This window comes from Myxocyprinus asiaticus, chromosome 38 (assembly GCF_019703515.2).
Source record: "Myxocyprinus asiaticus isolate MX2 ecotype Aquarium Trade chromosome 38, UBuf_Myxa_2, whole genome shotgun sequence".
NCBI classification, from domain to species: Eukaryota; Metazoa; Chordata; class Actinopteri; order Cypriniformes; family Catostomidae; genus Myxocyprinus; species Myxocyprinus asiaticus.
Window position 1 is genome coordinate 11,978,243 of NC_059381.1, and position 20,392 is coordinate 11,998,634.

The 20,392-nt window shown below is 36.2% G+C and overlaps 1 protein-coding gene and 1 long non-coding RNA gene across 3 annotated transcripts; one reads left to right on the plus strand and one right to left on the minus strand.

Annotated features, from left to right (window-relative positions):
• Positions 1-225: 225 nt before the first annotated feature.
• smarcb1b (SWI/SNF related, matrix associated, actin dependent regulator of chromatin, subfamily b, member 1b) lies at positions 226-17,134 on the plus strand. 2 transcript variants are annotated; one of them, XM_051677295.1, is made up of 9 exons: positions 226-332; positions 763-874; positions 1,072-1,180; positions 5,680-5,817; positions 7,231-7,358; positions 8,520-8,686; positions 9,958-10,148; positions 15,928-16,059; positions 16,651-17,134. In XM_051677295.1, exons 1-9 carry the CDS (start codon positions 249-251, stop codon positions 16,688-16,690), a joined length of 1,101 nt encoding a protein of 366 aa, XP_051533255.1. In that variant the 5' UTR covers positions 226-248; the 3' UTR covers positions 16,691-17,134. The 2 variants fall into 2 exon arrangements, with proteins under 2 accessions (XP_051533255.1, XP_051533257.1); XM_051677297.1 differs by lacking the exons at positions 15,928-16,059; positions 16,651-17,134 and adding an exon at positions 15,347-15,819.
• Positions 7,207-15,957, minus strand: LOC127428731 (uncharacterized). Its single transcript, XR_007895185.1, has 4 exons — positions 15,819-15,957; positions 10,031-10,142; positions 8,587-8,650; positions 7,207-7,344 (listed from the first exon to the last, which is right to left on the minus strand). It is a non-coding gene; the product is annotated as an uncharacterized LOC127428731 (long non-coding RNA).
• Positions 17,135-20,392: the final 3,258 nt, after the last annotated feature.

A 20,392-nucleotide genomic window follows, 5' to 3' on the forward strand; every position in this document is an offset into this window, starting at 1 on the left:
ATATAGCATTAAAAAATATGAATATAAAATATACTGCCTACTAAATAACTCTTGTAGAAGAACTGATTAGTTAAAACACCACACAACGCATTTATGGCAACTGTAACTTGACATTTCTATCACCGAGTCATCCTCCAGCCGTGGACTGTTCTGCAAGCCTGCAGTCTGACGCCCCTGTGCATGAGCTCTTCCCACCTTTCCGCTTACTTTAGTGCGCATGCGCTGTGCCGCTCATTGTATTCGCAAAGATGGCGTTGAGTAAAACATTTGGACAAAAACCAATAAAATTTCAACTCGAGCAAGATGGGGACTTTTATATGATAGGCTCCGAGGTATGTATTCTCTGTCGCGAAGAACAACGCGTATGTTTACAGCTAACTGGCTTTAATGCAGCCGCCACGTGAACCCTAAACATCATCTTCGACTTCTCTTTGTTGATCCTTGCCTGTTAAATACGCTGATGTCTGCATAAACACTGAACGAACGAATGAATGAATGAATGAATAAATAATACAGTTTATAGACAAAATCGATCTTCTGTATAGTAAAGCTGCAAGCACCAGTCTATCCCATTTATAAAAGTAAGATTTGAAGTGTGTTTGTATGCTCAGGCCAATCAAGTTGGGAATTTACGTTATTGTTACATCAGTTTGCCCACAGCTTTAGCTCCAAAAACGATTTCAAGTCTCTAGTAATTTCTACGATACTTTGTTACATAATGCATTCATGCATTTTCTGTAAGTCTTTACGATTGTTGTTTAGGTTGGCAACTACCTGCGTATGTTCAGAGGCTCTCTGTATAAGCGGTACCCGTCACTATGGAGACGCCTCGCATCCGTGGAGGAGAGGAAGAAGATCGTAGCATCATCTCACGGTAAGTGATTTCTTTCCCTTTAAATGATCTCTCCAAAGTCCTTGGTTAAGAAAGCAGCTTTAAGTGTAAGGTAGCAACCACTCCAGAATGGATGAATGTGTTTGACTTCTAGATTAGACATAGTGTTATCGTCCAGCTTCTGGACAGAAGTTTGTGCAGTGTTCTTTTTGTGTTAGATCATGGTTACGCAACTTTAGCCACCAGTGTGACCCTGCTCAAGGCGTCGGAGTGTGAGGAGATCTTCGAGGGGAACGATGAGAAGTACAAGGCGGTGTCCATCAGCACAGAGCCTCCGGCGTTTCTCAGGTAAGGAGCCACCTAATGGTCCTTATGTACATTATGTCATGTCACATTTGACATATGGACACTTCAAAGATTGCCTAAAATAATAAAAAGGCACACTTTAGACTGATAAAAGTAGTACAAACAGTAGTTTTTCAACATGTATTTGTCCATTTTTCCCTATTTACCAAGCTGTTTTATCTGATTGACATAGAGACACTTCTAGCATCGCTGCAATTAAAAGAGTTTAGTAATAGAGGTCGACCGATAGTGGATTATGCCTAAGGTGGCAGGAAAAGCCGATAACGATTAATCGGCGATAATCTATGATAGTGATGTCAAAAGTATCGGTACTTCGGTACAAAGTCGATTCTGAAATAAAAAGGATATAATGATACCAGTGTTTTTACGGCACCGGTAGTGCTCAATTTGGTCCCCGTGTGCTGTCTGAAAGCTGCGTACAAATGCTCTTTTGAGCATGTGTTTTGACTCGTTTACACTGAAATGGACCATTAATTAAATTAAAATTATGATATGTCCCCTAGTGTGATTTATTTATTATTTTTAACCGCAATTGATGTGATTTAATTAAATACATATACAGTCTGCAATGTACTGCACGCATCAATCACATCATAAATCGTTAAATGTGTGAAGCTGCTCATACTGTATGCTCAAAACAGCACATTTTAAGTTATGTTTATTGTAGTAGATGACAGAGTGCACATTCACTGTGAAGTGTGGAGAGCCTGTATTTATATAATTAAATCGCAGCATTTCATGCTTCAGTAATCACATTGGGTCATATAAAAAACGTCTTATCCAGAAGTGTGAAATACCTTAAAAAAAAAACAGAACTGGAAAAACAAAAATAAGACCAATGTTGTGTTTTAGATTATTTTGTGAGAATCTTTACTAAAGCACTTCATTTGAGAGAAAAAAAATGCAATGGTATGTTAAAAGTAATTGTTCAGTTTTCATTTGATTAAAGTTTGGATTTATTTAATCAGACGCAATTTTGATGATGAAATTGAATTAAACTTTAAAACATGGAATTCAGAAAAACTTTACAATGTTTTCTTAATTGAGAAACACTTGAAGAAAACATGCTATTGTTTTAATTTATTATTTACATTATAATTTTACATTTTAATAGGCTAAAGGTGTGTTTTCAATAGCATATTACATATTTCTTCTGTGGTATTGAAATTGGTATCGCGAATCGTGAAATTTCACTGGTATCGGTACCGATCTGGTATCGGTACGGATCTGCCCCCGACCAAAGATTTTCCTAGTCGACTAGTAGGAGTTAATTTAAGCCGTTAATCGACTAGTCGTACGTTTATGATATTAATTTAATTACTTATATATATTGGGGGGGCATCAGAAAATGGTCTGAGTTCCAGGGCTGAGAAAGAATGTTATAAGTAACATTGCTAACATTATTCTACATTACAGAGAAATACTAAACCATAATAATAAGCCTTTAAAATATACATTTTACAAGCGCACGCAGGAAGCGAGCCGCAGCGACACCGGCAAAAGCAGTCGGTTATGATTCTGAATGTGTCGGGAAAACCAGCAAGGAGACTGTCTGAACATTTTGTTAATTTATAGAGAGAAATGTACATAGTTAGGGTTGAGCCGACAGACGATGATCTCGGGGATCGACGATGATCAGAGTGATCAGCAATAGCTGATGCCTTTGAGCTGATTGTCAAGATTATATTTGGCTCATTTTCCCATTAATGTATTTAATTATTATTATTATTATTATCAAATTAATATTACAAATAATTTGCCCGTAGACACACAGATACGCGCTTGAAGAAATACACTATTATATTTTTAAGAACAGATGACAGAAAAGCCGTCAATGCGCATGTATGACGCGCTGATACGGAGGCCTGCAGTCTCGTGGAACACAGCACATATAAAAGGTTCTCACTCTTTCTTTGTTTCTGTCTTCTGAATTTTCTTTTGCAAGAACAGTGTCGTCTATGAGTGCTGCAAATGACCTCAGACATCTCAGCTCAGGAGGTGTTTTGAGTTCAGTTCGCTTTATTTCCACAGAGCAGTTCATTTGACCAACTCTGCAGCCTATACATCTGATTAAAACATAAAATAATACAAAAACACGTTCACCCCGAACCGTGATTATTATCATCGTTATAATTATTATTTTTACATTTATAATTGTTTTTATGTCTTTATTTGTGTAAGTAATTTTCCACCTGCATGTTTAGACGTATACTTGCCTGATGGTAAATGGAAAGGTGGTTACTTATGTGTGTGTGTATATATAATATATATATATATTATTCTTTTATCACTTTATTATTTATTTATTTGCTTTTTCGTTTCATTTGGAGTGCAGTTTGAATTTAGAAATGTATTTGATTTAAGTTTTTCATTTTTTAAATAAATTAATTTTCAATGCAAAATCACTAAAGCAAGAATATTCACTGATCCCTCAGCCCAGGAGTTGCTGATGTAATTGGATATTGCAATATATATATATATATAATATATATATATATATATATATAATCGTGAAGGAGGGAACAAAACGAATTTATTGACACACATGATGTATTTTCCGAGACAACGAAATACCCGACAGGTAGAGAGTGCACAGATGAAGTAGGTTCTTTGCCAGAGATGTTGACAATTGTTGTAAAGCCGTCTTTCAAATAGTTGAACAACACACATTTTAAATGCACATTTTGTTTCCAGTTTCATTTGAACTTTTAGTTAAAATAAATAAAAAATAAAGTTTGAAATCAAGGTGTCTTGCTTTATTGTGTATGCTTAACCCTAACCCTGCTTAACGAAAATGACCCCATAGTACTACCTAACATCAAACCAGCGGTAATACCGGTTTTCGTCGAATTCGTGCGGAGTATTTTTTTTTTCTGCGACCAGCCAATCAAAAATTGGTCGACCAAGACTCTTCTCATCGACTAATGTTTGGTCGACTATCAGGGGGCAGCCCTAGTACCAACTTCTGAAATTTTGGTATCATGACAACGTGATCAATGAGAGCACAGCTACTTCTGGCGACACGAGCTGTCGTAGTGAGCGACAAGACGAGAAACTTTCTACTTTATGCAAATGATGAGCGACATTCGTGAGCGACTACCATTGAGAGTGCAGACAGATGAGCTTATGTCATCCATCTCCAAGCAGGGTGAATGTGAGATACTGGAGTCGACTAGAGTGCAGGCAAGACGGAGGAGAAGTTAAAGTTTCTGTGAGCGATTTTCACTGTTCTATATCAATTGTCTGTAACCGCATACATAGTTATGGCCTAATAAAATGATGCGTGCAAAACAGTGTCGGCATTCTGAGTGAGTTTGATTCATATATTGATATAACGTTTGTCTTGTTCAATGATATGACGCATTAAGCACTGCTGCAGGTTATATAAAACGCTCTCCCTGCAGAATGTGCATTTTTAGAGGCAAAAGAACTGATTCCTTGTCAAATTAGAATGATATCTTAGTTTTATCTGCAGTATCATCTGTAAACATCATTTCAAACGCTACTATGGCCAGTTGTGCAGTCCACCAATAATGTTAGAGTGGCGGCAGCAGTAGGAACGCCCATCAACGACACAGATCGCAAAGTCTAGTGACATGCCGCCCTCAGTGTGAATGGGGCATTAGCTCTGTCACAGTGCTGTATATGTAGGTATAAGTATTTACCAAATTAGGCTTTTTAGATTCTATATTTTCACTAAATTAATTTGTAAAAATATATTAAATAATATATTTCATCAGATGAGGTTAAATAAGGAAAATGGTTAATTATTATTCACAAGATATGAAGTTGGAGACAAAATATATGTGCTGACGGGGCACATTTCTGTATACTCGTATTTTTCTTTGTATACACTTGCTTAAATGCATTGAAAATGAGTACCATCAGTGATGAAAGATTTAGATTCAGTAAATCCCCCATCTAAAGGCTGCTTTTATACTGTAGAACCAAAATGTTCTAACTGTAGAGTCTTTCAGCGCCGGCCACAGAGAAACACGTGAAAATAATAATAAAAAAAAAAACTTTCGGCATAGATTTTTTTCAGGTAACCAGTTGTTCCCCAAAAGTAACTATTGGCACCGATTAATTGGTAAAACCGATATATCGCTCTACCTCTGTTTAGTAAAGGACTGAAATCGGCGAAACTGATTAATCAGTAATTTGACCATTTTGAGATTGTCATCATTGCCTGTGTCTGCTTGGCTGATTAAGGTTTAAGTGTTACTCTCCTTGTGTCAGTAAAAAAAAAATAAATGGAATTTTGAGTAAATATTGTGTGTATATAAATATTGTGTAAGTTAAATTGGTTAAAACCACATTGGTTTGGCCCTAAAAAATTTCAGAAAACTGTTTACTAATAATTTGGGTCGGGCATAATTATTTTTTATTTTTTTTAAGAGTTTTTAGCTGATCATGTAGCTTAAATGATAAGGTGCTTGTGGAGTTTATGTTGACGTATGCCTTTTAAATCTCAAAATTAGGGAGCAGAAGGCGAAGAAGAACAGTCAATGGGTGCCCACCCTGCCCAACAGCTCCCATCATCTGGATGCAGTGCCTTGCTCCACCACGATCAACCGAAATCGAATGGGTCGTGATAAGAAGAGAACTTTTCCATTATGGTGAGAGTATTAGAAGTAGTCCCTTGAAAGGGCAATTTTGGTTGCAGCATCTGATGACAAACACTTTCTACAGAATAAACAAGAAACATTTATATAATACAGATAATACCAGCACAGCTTTTAAAATGCAAAATACACTGTATTACAGTATTCATAGGCTATTCATTTTACTTCTCATCACATGCCTCAGATATACACAGCATTTGCTAAACAAATCTGGAAGCTCATACAGTTCTGAAGCTCTGTATCGCCGACCTGAATAAATAACTTTAAATTCTCAGTTAAATACAAGGGTGGAATAATTCAAGATACTTAAAGCCTTCTTGAGAACCGGTTTCTCACATAAAGCAAAAAAAAACCTAGGCTGTAATGCACCTGTATTATATGACCCCAAGTTCACAATTTTCTGCAACTGCGATCTACTTTAAACATTCATTCCATAAAACCAGCAAGTTATGGCAAATGATTTGAAAACAGTGACATTTGCAATTTTGTTCAGTGATGTTAGTGGCACAGAAAGTGTTCACTCCACCTTTAAACATTTCTTAGGTCATTTAGAACTTCAGCATGGAACTCAATGTATATGCAGTTAAGAAATGTAAAACTTAGTGTAAACATTTGCGCAATGGTTTAATATAACAGATGTTGTTATCAGGGCAACATCAAGCCACAGGATGTTAATAGAGGAACCGTACCCCATTTCTACTATATAGTTCCCATGACTGAGTTGTCTTAGGTCAGCAGATGAATCAACAGTCCAGATCACTGGCTTATTTTTGCTCTGAGGTTCGTTCGGGTCATTTTGATTATCATTGACAGAATCTTTTCTGATGATGTTACAAAAAGACACATTTTTCTTTGGACGTGCTAAAGTTCCAATTTCCAAATGTTTAAAAAAAAAAAAAACTTAATACAAATTAGCCAGACAGAAATGTGGTTTTTGGTTCTCAGTCATCCCTATATCTTCTCATGCTAAGAGGCTGTCCTTCTGGGATATTTACCCTAAAGTATTGGTCCTTACAATATTGTCAACATCCCTTCACAAAGCTGTGGTAAATGTCAAAGATTGGCTTTTATTGAGGCCGAGTTCAGACTAGAATGCTGCCAACCAGCTGTTGGTTTCAAGCACTGCTCCAGAGTGTCCAAAACAACTTCCAATGATTCATTCTTCTGTCATTACTTACAAGACAAGTGTTTTTAATCGCTCACATAATCACATATGTATGTTGTTAAACATGCAGGCGTTTGTTGTGTCAGAAAAGGGCACATAAGTTCTTGCGGGGTATGAAGGGTGAATCATGCGGGCTGTTTTTTAGAATTAAAGTTCTGATTTTAACAGCACATGCTGTGCAAACGGTGCTCAATGATGATAGCGTGGGATGATGTATTATTCTGCTTTTCTTCAATGCATAGTTTTGATGACCACGACCCTGCAGTCATCCATGAAAATGCTTCCCAAGCGGAGGTCCTGGTGCCCATCCGCCTAGATATGGAGATTGATGGGCAGAAACTCAGAGACGCCTTCACCTGGAACATGAATGGTAAGGGAAAAGAATCTAAAAATTGCCTTTTTACTTCAAGTGTTTCTAAAATACTCTAGAAATTTACATAAATTCATTTGAAAAGGGTAAGTAGTGTCAGGGTCATTGCTTAGAGGTTAGCAAGCCAATCTCACAAAACCTGTCAAGAATATGTCTGGGCAATGTTTCAATAAATAATCAGTAAACAAATAAAGAAATCCACTCATGTTTATTATGCGCGAGACATGCGTCGCACGTAATGAACAAACGTGCACTGCTCCACACAATCAGTTTCTGTGTTAGGAAGTGCAGTCGAATCGGGCGTGTGCCTCCTGGAAATGTGTATATATATGGCAATTTTAGCCACAGGAAGTGGGGGGAAAACATTAGTAAAGTTTCAGGAAGTGGAAAAAAAAACGGATACTGCTTCAACACTTGTGGTGTTCGTTTGACCGGTCCACTAAGATTGTTTCTAAATCTCTAATATTGCATATATTACCGCAAGATATTGCATTCGATCTTTTTATCAATTTCTTTTTTAGTAATTATGAGAGGTTTTGTACTCCTTTTTTGAACAGAATAAAAATAAATATTTGATAGAAGATTCAGTGAACTGAGCTTAAACCGGGCCAGTCAGGGGCACTCCCTGCGGAAAAAATTATTATAATAATAATAATTATGTAATAAACTAATAACCACTTGCTTGATCTGAACAAAATATGGGTCATTTTTTCACAAAACCAATAAAATGTCAAGAAAATGGTCAAAAAAAATTGGTTTCAAAAACCATATGTGTACATAGTCAAGGAATTTTAATCCAATTGAAATTAAGTTAAAAAAAAACAAACAAAAAAAAGTTGCTCCATTCATTTTGACCCAGACACAACATAAGGATTAATTACGTTATTTATTTACACGTTAAACAGTCAACTATTAATCGCAGAAATTAAGGAGTTACATTTTCCAGCTCTAATTTTTATTATTATTTTATTTTCTACTTTGGTTGTGACCTGTACATATTTTTGTGAGATTCTCCTTTTCATTTCCTGTCCTGCCTCTCTCTACTGTCACTATCAGTAAAAGTTGCATAAATTAAAAAATGTATGTTGTAAGCTGTATGTTGAAAGAATCCATGCTAAGCACATTAGAACATGTCACTCTGTCTTTTTTCTGCCTCTCCAGAGAAGCTTATGACTCCAGAGATGTTTGCTGAGATCCTTTGTGATGACCTAGATCTCAATCCTCTCACCTTCGTCCCTGCCATCGCCTCTGCAATTAGACAGCAGATAGAGTCCTACCCCACCGACAGTATTCTGGATGAGCAGACAGATCAGAGGGTCATCATCAAGGTGTGCGTTACAGTGAAATCCAAAAGTGATAAGAGATTTTCTACAGATTTTAAGTTGGTTTTAAAAATATAAAAAATCATAGTCCTTAAAGGGGTCATGAAATGCCTTTTTTATTATTTTTAAATGTTCCTTAAGGTTCACTTATAATATTAGTAAAGTTTGTTTCACAAATATATATTTGTAAAACATGATCACTTTCCACTCTCATTCTGACCCTCTGTCAGAAATGCTCGGTTTTGGTGCTTCTTCTTCTTTAAGACATGACAGTGAAAGGCCATTGTTATGTTTGGCTCTCTGCTCTTGACTGACCTGCTCTCTTGCCATCTCACTGTTCACCATTACTGGGTGGGCTACGGATGTATTTAAAGGTAAAGAAGGCATTGATGTGTTGTTGTAGAGGCAGTCAGATGCAAATGTCTACCACAGTGTGACATCACAATGTGGAGGAAGTAGAGAACGAGTCATTTTGGCAGATTGGTTTCAATAAATGCTCTTTTTGCAGTGAGGAGGAAGTTTTGAGTTAAGTTTTTGAAACTTAAGAGTATATTTTTATAGTACAATGACCTCTTATATATCACAAGATCAAGGAAATCCTAACCTTTGATTCCTCATGTCATGACCCCTTAATCTTGTACTTTAGGCTTGCAACACAAGTAGCATTTTTGCAAAATAAAAATGAATTTTTTGGCTTTTAGTCCATGTTTATTAGCTTTTAGGCCATCTGTATGCTAATGTACTCCTAAAAGTTTTGAAAATTAACTTATAGCAGATATACTTGTTTAAATGTCTTTCTCTTCTAATAAAAAACAAAAAAAAAACAGAACATTAAAAAAATATTGATGGCTCATGCACTGAGGGGTTTTACACATTTTTGTTAATTGAAATGCTCTCTAGAATGTCCCTCCCCCTAATACCACCTGACACTGACTGGCACGTAGCACATTATTGTTTGTGGCTGTGACATAAATAAAGGCTATTGGCATTTAAAAAAAAAAGATGAGCTCTTCGATATGTCCTGCCTCAACTTTCTGATTCAACAGAAAATACACCAACACTTGTCAAGCATTTTCACTTGGTTTTTAAGGCCAGACAAACAGTCAAGTCCTGCACTTTGTCTAATTTGCTGACTCCCTGTGTCCTTAATTGACCAAAACTTGATTAATGCTTGTTTGTCTCATTATTTTGAAAAGTGGCTAACCATAACTAATATGGGTAATACTGTTACTGACCTGCGTTGGATTTTGCTTTCCATTCCATTTTTGTGCTTTCAGCTAAACATTCACGTAGGCAACATCTCTCTGGTGGACCAGTTCGAGTGGGACATGTCAGAGAAGGAGAACTCACCAGAAACGTTTGCTTTGAAGCTCTGCTCTGAGCTGGGCCTCGGAGGAGAGTTTGTCACTACCATCGCCTACAGCATCCGAGGACAGCTCAGCTGGCACCAGAGGACGTACGCCTTCAGGTGGGCGACACACACATACGTAAATCCCAACAGTTATTTACAGACTGAGTTCATCTGCAAAATTCATCAGTGTAAGCTGTGTTTATTCAGGTTCATAAATTGCAGACTGTAGTATTGACAGATAATCCACTGGATCACCACTGGGTCATTCCCCAAGAGTAATTTTAAGGACAATTTTTTAATTATTGTTTTCAAATTGGCTGCACCCATGATTTATATGTGCTGACATGATCTCCAAAATTGCATATATAAACCATAAGATGGATGTAAGGGAAGATCCTCTGTGGTTTTCTGTCTTTCTGTGGCCTATTTTTGAGAAATGATTTGTTCTTTAAAACTTACAGATCTGCATACCACCAGAAACCTCACTGTGACATAAGTTAGAATTTAATTATATCTCTTAAAAAAGCCTTTTCACAATTCTGTCAAGAGAAAATCAAAACAGGCAGCAGCAAAAATGACAAATAACACAACACTAGAAGGAACAGACACAATAGTTTCTTTTTAAATGAATGCATCGCTATACACCCCTTTACATCAGGTGTGAATATTTGTGATGATTCAACTTTTTTTCAGAGTGTAGGTTGATTGATTTTTTTTTTTTTTTCACTCGCTGCAAAACTTCAATTGACTTACACTGACAAATGAGAGAGAAACTTTTATGTCAAGTGTCTGGAGCCAGAATTCGAATGGACATTGAGCTGTTGATATCGTTGGTCTCGAGACACAAGAAATGATCAAAAATCTATAGAGACAGCAAACAAGCAGAGCAAAGAGAAGTGACATAGCAATTGCTGTCAAATTGGATATATTTTAATAGAGCGTAACGGTCAACTTGGATCACGTGAGTCTTTCTCTGGCCAATCATATAACGGCTGACATCAATTGACCGCGTTCAGTGTTTTACAAGAGTTTTTCTTTGCTGTTTTTGTTGCACTTTTTCTTGTGTTAAATTTTGAGATATATCTATGTTAGTTCATGTATTTTGGGATTGTAATGTTTGTGGAATATGTTTCAGTAAGCAGGGAAAAGAGCACGCTTTAGCTGCTGCAGATTTTGGCACGAGAGTCTTAATCTATTTAAAAATATATATATTATTTTTATGTCAGCATTATTGGGCACACAAAGCAGTCATAATAGTCATTACATTAATATAATTACATATATAATATATTAATCATTGCAATTTAAGTCTAATTGTTGAATCCTAAAAGCCAAAGGCAAAAAACATATATCAATGTATTTTTGTTTTTATTAGATAATATACAGTATTGTACAAAATGTATCATTTTAATACTAAACACTTATTTAAATTAATTGATGCAATTTTTGAGCTGGAGACAGTAAATAAAAGAATCTCTGTAGGCTGGTGTTAATGCTGTAAATGAGTCCTACCTGTTGCATTATTCTCTACTCTGACGTCTCTTATAAAACAGCAATTTTATCGTAGTAAACTCCACACATAGTTCATCTCAAAAGGATTGTTTAATGTAAAAAGTGATGAGCTGTTTCTTCACAAAAGCAGTTTATTCAGCATGAGGATGCATCTCATCCATAGACATCCTTTTAAAAAAACGTCCTCGTCTCCTCGTCAGTGGACCGCTGCGTTATATTTTTTGATGCTAACCTTGTTGGCTCCATTTTCGAATGGCTCTGACAGAGCAGCGTGAGCACAGACCAGGTCGTGACGTGTTAATCATTACAGCGCCATGAGGACCAGTGAGAACCACAACGCTAGCACAGAAAATGTGCGTTTACTCGTGGATCCGGTCTTGAGCTCTCAAACGCACAGCGCTGCAAAAGCAGCGAGAAGCACGGTGCGAGTCGCGGAAACCATTTGAATTCAGCACAGAATTCTCTGGTTCAAACCTTTATTAAAACCCTTGGTGAGTAAAACCACATTAAACAGCCATTCTGAACAGCATTGACAAGATGAACAGGAGCACAGATATAAATAAGATTTTTCACACATCAGCGCCCCTTAAAGAATTTAACCATGTGTTTAGTATAGTAACACTAACTGTATTAACTATAGTATTTTGGGCAGAAATATATTCACAATAATTATTATCATATTACTGTTATTACATTTTTAATAGGCTACATTAGGGGAGTGAGGGAATGGACTTATTTTTGTAATATAAAGCCCCACCAGTGCTACCAAATGAGGTGCTGGTACCCCCAACTGTAGAACTTGGTGGCACCGGTGCCACTGCTCTCAAATGTTAGTCTGGAGGCCTGCTAAAGACTATTTATTTAATGAAATAGCAGCCTTTTGTGATTTAATAATTACACTGGGCCACGTAGCGACCTGCTTTTCCGGAGTTGAGGAGCTACCGTCAAAAACGCACAGAAATGCAAAGGGCTTCACTCCAAAGCTTTCACCAAAATAAAAGCTCAATTTAAATGAAAAAAGTTTGACAGAAATATATCACTACTCTATATAGTTATGTAATGTTCACTGTGATACTACTGCTACTACTAATAATAATAAATCAACAATTATTATCTTATATTTAAGCAATATCTCACATCTGTGATGTTCTGTTGTGCAGCACTTTATTTGACAAAAATATGTCCAATGCTGTATTTTGGATTGTGCTGTAAGGTTCTGTATAAATGCTCTTCATTTGATAAAAACAATACAATATTATGTTTTATATTAAATGTTATTTTCATTTGATTACAGTTTTAATTTATTTATTTAGACCCCATTTTAATAATAACATTTAAATAAACTGTTAAAGGAAAAATTTTAATTCTCTCATCATTTACTCACCCTCATGCCATCCCAGAGGTGTATATACAACCATAATTTAGCAAATAGGAAGCAGACATTCATAGATGTGATGCACATAATATGAAGAAATAAATTACACATGTACACATTTAATCACACATTTACTGTAATTACTAAAGCTTTTTGTGATCTGTTTGCAACACAATCATTACTGACTTGTACATTCATAATTGTCCAAAATACGGAAGTAGCAGGCGTTTAGAATAAAGTTTAGGTCAAAATCAATTAATATTTCTTAATTCGTGCTAATAGTTTTGAATGAATACATCACATCCAGTTGGGCATTTGCATACAGTCTAGTTGCTGAAGTTTAAATATTTAAACGCAACCGAAGTTCAAATCGGATCTGAAAATGTCTTATCCTGAGATGGTTGCAAGCCCACACAGCCCCTGTGCAACTCTCCGTTGGAAATAAATGACTTCCGGTCTATCGTTTGTCAGAAGCAGTGAAAAGGCGGCTTAAAGGAATAGTTGACCTAAAAATGAAAATTCTCTCATCATTTACTCACCTTCATGCCATCCTGGATGTGTATGACTTTCTTTCTTCAGCAGAACACAAATGAAAATTTTTAGAAGAATATCTCAGCTCTGTAGGTCCACACAATGCAAGTGAATGAGAGCCAAAATTTTAAAGCTCCAAAAATCACATAGGTCAACATAAAAGTAATCCATATGACTCCAGTGGTTAAATCCATGTCTTCAGAAGCGATTTGATAGATGTAGGTGAGAAACAGATAAATATTTTAGTCTTTTTTTTTTTTTACTATAAATTCTCCTCCCTGCACAGTCAACCTCCACTTTAACTTCCACTTTCACATTCTTCATGCATACACCATTGGGCAGGGAAAATAATTTCTAGCAAAAAGGACTTAAATATTGATCTGTTTCTTACCCACACCTATCATATCACTTCTAAATATAGATATAACCACTAGAGTCTTATGGATTACTTTTATGCTGCCTTCATGTGCTTTTTGGAGCGTCACAATTTTGGCACCCATTCACTTGCATTGTATGGACCTACAGAGCTGAGATATTCTTCTAAAAATCTTCATTTGTGTTCTGCAGAAGAAAGAAAGTCATACACATCTGGGATGACAAGAGGGTGAGTAAATGATGAGAGAATTTTCATTTTTGGGTGAACTATCCCTTTAACACCATATTTATTACAACAATCAGCCAATCAACAATGCAATTTAAGTATGCAGTCTTTTGCTTTTCACACTTGGTGAGAATTGTTTTGGTGCAAAATTAAAAGTTTTTGCATTGTTTTATTGCATTGCTTTGAGAACATTTCCATAGCCCTTATTTTTCAGGTTTGCAGGTTTGCAAATCAGCATGAAACTACAGCAATTAGGCATTCTGGAACATGCAAGTCTGTTTTTCTTTGATTTTTTGCGTGTGTGTGTGTTTGGGTGGTTTACGAGGGAAAAAAACTGGTAATTACAAGGGTATTATGCTATAAATGTAGTTTATGAGGACATTTCTAATGTCCCCATAATTCAAATCAATTAAAAAAACATACTAAATGATGTTTTTTTTGAAAATGTTAAAATGCAGAATGTTTTTTGTGAGGGTTAGGTTTAGGGGTAGTGTTAGGGGATAGAAGCTATAGTTCGTACAGTATAAAAATCATTATGTCTATGGAGAGTCCTCATAAGGATAGCCGCCCCAACGTGTGTGTGTGTGTGTGTGTGTGTGTGTGTGTGTGTGATGCTCACTGGGCCCTGATGACTTGGCACTGCCTTACACAGTCATGTGTTGGTGTTCTTGCATGTGATATTTATGTTCATCTCTGAGTTTGTTTGTCCTATACTTGAATTGTTTGCCTGTACCACATACCCATATCCTGTGTCTCTTGATACGTCAGGACCGAATTCCATTTTATTTTAAAAGAATGATTTACTTCAATTTAAGGTCATATCAAATGGAATATTCATTCCTGTTTATTACGTGGTCACATACACACAAACCCTCTCGTTTATGCCTTTCAATTTAGACCACCCTTAATGCGGTTGATATTCTTATATAATGTTTCATTATTCTGTCGCTCTGATCTTGCATGGCTTGCGACCTTACTTTCGCCCTTTAGGGGGCTTAACCAGTTAGCATTACATTCTTACTGCCTGTAGATCAAAGGTGAAAATTACAGAATATTTTGCTTTGTGGTCCATTTTATTACACTGAGGATAAACATCTGCTGCTGGTTACAAAAGACCCCACCTAGTGACAGTACAATATACAATTATAACTGCGGGTTTTCTTAACATAAGGGGTTTCTTGCAACTGGGCCCTGATAATTTTCATTTAGTTTTCTTTGTGAAATTACTTCATCATTGCTTTTTTGCTTTGCTGTAACCTTCTAATTGTTTGCTTCTCCCACTGTCTGTTCCAATAGGTCTGATTTCAGGTCAATATACTTCAAAATTTCTTGATCTTCTCTCCCTCTTACCCCACGTTTCATACCTTGGGAAGCTGAGTACTTTCATCTCTTATTTTTTAAATCTGTTACTTTTGCAGGGCTCGTCCCTGTATATGGACATTATTTTCCTTTGATAATATCTAATGCAGTTTTCCTCCTAAAATGACAAGCATATAAAGCTTATCATGTTTCCTTTTGATTGTAAAAACTGTACAAATATACATCAAAATAATCTAGTAACACCAAAATAATTTTAACTGACAAATTGTAGTTTTGTTGAGTTGACTTCTTTTTTTAATGATTACCCTCTTTGCATGTGCTATCATAGCATGGCTTTATTGATTTCTGATTTTAATTAATCAGAGGTTATTTTACATGATAATATAAATGGATTTTATTAACAAAAGTTTAAACGTCCCTCAAGATATATCTATATGTTATTCATCACCTTTGTGCCTTAAGAAGAGTCACCAGTGAAGCATCATTGGTCATCCATGATTTTGAAGTGATTTTGCTGTCCGTTTCTGACAATTTGGTCCTGATCTTATTTCCTTCAGTGAGAACCCTTTACCTACCGTGGAGATTGCCATTCGGAACACAGGTGATGCTGACCAGTGGTGCCCTCTACTGGAGACCCTGACAGATGCAGAGATGGAGAAGAAGATCAGAGATCAAGACAGAAACACAAGGTAAGATACATGCTAAAATTATGAAACATAATGAATAGTCCCATTTCACCTACTAAACAACAAACATTGGGACTGTAGCCAATATTTCAGATTCAAAACATTCTTGTTGCTCTCAGCAGACCTGCCTATCCAGCCTTTTATTTTGTGGCCCGCGACATGCCTAGTTAATGATTATACAGGGTTCACCTGGTCCTGGAATTCCTGTAAATATTTCTGTAATTAAAAATTAGTGAGGGGTTTTTATGCATTATGTATATTTTTTATAAATAAAATTAAATACATTTATTTAATAATTATATACATTTTTATGATGTTCTAGCTAGTACTTCTGTGGAATTTTGGAACCTTTACATTGCAGCATTTCTCATGTTATTTCCTCTTAAGGATGAATCACTTATGCTATATTTCTTCATTATTGTAACTTAGATGATCAAACCAGATTTTAAGACAAATTTATACATAAATGCAGGTAATTCCAAAGGGTTCACATGCTTATTCTTGCCACTGTCTTTTTGCATATTTTTGCTGTTTGAATGTAAGTTGCGTATGTCTGGTTTAGACATTATTAATATAGCTTTCTCATTTTCACAGACGTATGCGACGACTTGCAAACACCGTCCCCGCCTGGTAGAGAAAGGTCATTATTGGTGCTGCCACTCAATAAGCTTACAATCTCTAAAAAGGCCCTGGGGTTGCTGGAGGTCTTTGCATAGATACACACAGCGCTCCAGGTAACATTCCTCCAGCCTTCTGACCTCTTCAATCCACAACAGCATTACACACTCTCTAGAGACACCAGGCCTTTCAACTCTGATCTGGTGTCAGCCAGACTTCACAGTGCCCAAAGGGGCAGCTCAGACTTCACTGATCATGAGTCAGATCTAATCAGAATGCCTGTCATTGCAGTTTCCCTGGTCTGAATATACAGGGACATCTGTATAGACTGATAACTTAGTCTGGTTGTAAAAGGACATTTTTGAGAATGATTGATAAATATTGTGTTTTCCGTTAAAGGTGCTAATTCAAACTATAAACTTGACTTGCTTTTTTAAAATAAAGGAAATAGAGAATTGTTTGCCTATGTTTCTGTTTTTTTTTTTTTATCTTGAGTAAAAAATAAAAAAATGAACATTTCTTTGATTTGCAAAAGCACTAGTGAAAAGGCTTCTATTCTGCATTTTTTTAATTTAATAAAATCCATTACAAATTATATTATCAGCATAACAATAAGCACAATAAGTTGAATAAAAATAAAAAAAACACTTGAATTTTAGTATAATTTTTTCAAAATCTTAACATTTTATTTCCAGGTTTAAAATAGAACTTCGAATTCCAGGTTTTCAATTTGGTCTCAGAATTTTGGAAAACCATATATTCCATACTTAAAAAGGTATTCAAGTTCCTCAATGTCAGTTTCATACGTCATTTTATTTTATTACATTTAAAAAAATTTAAGATGAGCACTGTTTCAAGTTTTTATCATTTTTCTCTATGCATTAGCTCATCACCTAAATTCTGTCCTCCTAACTACATACGTCATGCGAAAAGAACCATGCACTTCAGTTTCCAAAGCATCCTTTTGAAATGTGAGTCAAAGTATCTTTAATGTTTATTGAAACTGGAAGCAGTTCAGTCAAAACCCTGAAAGCCCTCATTAACCGATGCCTGTGATAGATTACATATATACTCACATAATCCTTTGGCAGTCTATCACAGCACATGTAATTGGTTTTACTATAGAGAATATTTGTATTTCCAGAGTAGTTCCAGGCCCATCAAGATTCCTTTATCTTACGTAAATCACACATTTTCTGTTGTTTGCTAAAATGAGACTTGGGGACATGCAAATATAGAGGGGCATTGTGGAAGGATGTTTAACTGGATGCCAAACATTTATAAAGCTCTTAAAGCAAGCACTAACAAGCAGTGTGTATTTAGACGTTTAGTATGTTATTCGTGTTCACTGAACTCTGAATAGGATGTGTAATATTTATCATCTACAGAACAGATGCATGGAAATGGCCATTATGATGTCAATGAGACCAGGATTGCAATTTTACCTGATAATGTGTAACTACATCCTTACAATTAGTTCAGTTACCACAGCTTAGAAAAACGTATTGTTTTCACTTATTTTAGAATACTTTTTTTTTTCTTCAGTGAAAAGATCCAGAAATTGAAAAAGGAGTTACACTTTGATCTGTTCTCACCCAAAACCAACTGGATCACTTCAGAAGACATTGATTAAACTACCAGAGTCTGATGGATTATGTTTATGATGACTTTATCTGCTTTTTGGAGCTTCAAAGATCTGGTTACCATTCACTTGCATTGTACGGACCAACAGAGCTGAGATATTCTTCTAAAAATCTTAGTTTGTGTTCTGCAGAAGAAAGAAAGTTATACACATCTTAGATGGCATGAGGTGAGTAAATGATGAGAGTTAAAATTTTTGGGTGCACTAACCCTTTAACCACTAAAGCAAAATCACTGGAACTCCTGTGACAAAACTGGTTTTAGCCCTGTCTGCAGGATAACAAGAAAGTCATCATTATAATACGCAAGTCACCAGTACTTGAAGCCAGAATGAAAAGGATTACATCAACTGGATGTCTATCAGTCACACTTAGTGCCACAGACCTTTAAAGGAATAGTTCACCCTAAAATGAAAATTCTCTCATGATTGACTCACCTTTAAGCCATCCCAGATGTGTATGACATTCCTTCTTCAGCAGACCCGAAATGAAGATTTTTATAAGCACATTTCAGCTCTTTTTGTCCATACTGTGCAGGAGAATGGGAGCCATTAGACTTCTGGCTATTTGACGGTCCAAAAGGCATATTTAGGCAGCATTAAAGTAATCCACACGACTCCAGTTGATCAATTAATGTCTTCTGAAGAAAACCGATAGGTTGGTGTAAGAAACAAATCGATAATTAAAAAGTTTTTAACCTTAATTTGTTGCTTCTGCCCAGCGCTGTATTGCTGTTTGAAATGACCTTTGTTTGAACTCTCACGTGACATTCGTTCCTCTTTTGTATACAAAGCGTTCTTCCGTCTTCTCACATGAACACGCCATTGCGCTTACGTCATTGATGCGTCGACTGCTGGCAGGAAACAATTTTTTAAAATTAAAAAGTTTTGATTATCAATTTATTGGCCCCATTTCCACCTGGTATTAAGATGTGTTTCAGCTGATCTGATCACATGTGGTCCGGTGAGATACATCACTGTTTACAACTGGTCACAACTCTGACCACTTGTGTTCAGATTTGGAGAGGAGGGTCTCTGTTTCTTTACAAGATACATCAATCACTATGTCAGTGTGTTACTACTGCATGATAATAAAGTCAGAAAAGACAAAGAAAGTGTGAATAAAACAGCACACTGTTTCTCCCAGATGTGGTTGAAATTTAATCTAAGCACAAATGCAACATGTCAAGCAGAATTATCCATTATTTTGTCAATTACCTGTATTAAAGGAGCTTCAGGTGTTCATGCTTGTCATCTGTGTTGATATCAAACACACCGAAGAAGATCCGTGAATCTCTCGTTATTGTGTATGTATCCGCTTTTTTATAATTTTCCAATCGGATGGTTATTTCCTTTAGAAGCCACTCTTAAACTCTTGTTTTACTGCTGCCAGAATCCATACAGGACTGATTAGCATTTATACCTCACATGCGATTTTGACCACATCCGTATGTGGTTTCTGTGATCCGATCACAAACCATTTTAGACCCAGTTTAGACCTGTATTTAGGGGTTGACCACATGTGATCGGAATACCCGAAACTAGAGGTCGACCGATATATCGGTTTTGCCGATTAATCTGCACCGATAACAGATTTCTGGAACAATTAGTTATTGGCAAAAATCCACACCGATAGTTTTTCCCCATTACATCCGGTGCTGGAGCATCTGGGAAGGGTCCGATGTCATTATACAGTATGAGAGTGGCCTCAAGGCAAAATAAAAACTATCACTTCACTGATGCTTGTGGTGTTTGTTTTGACACGTGAGACTACATTTTGCATGGAGCGGAACACTTCAGATGCGGATTTAAAGGAAAAGGTATGTATACAGTACACTAAAGTACACTCTGTCATATCATTATAAAGTAATTAATTTGTTGAGTAGATGCTGCATTAGTAGAGAACAGCAGTATGTTTGCCGACAAGGCTGAGAGGACACTAACATTAAAGCTAACCTCAAGCGGTTAGAACAATGTGACAAAAATACACGCAAGTCCTACCCAAGTGTTTAAAGGTCATGATTGTTACCATCTATTACCATCTATTTGCAGTAGTTTATAGCCAGCTGGTCATGTTTA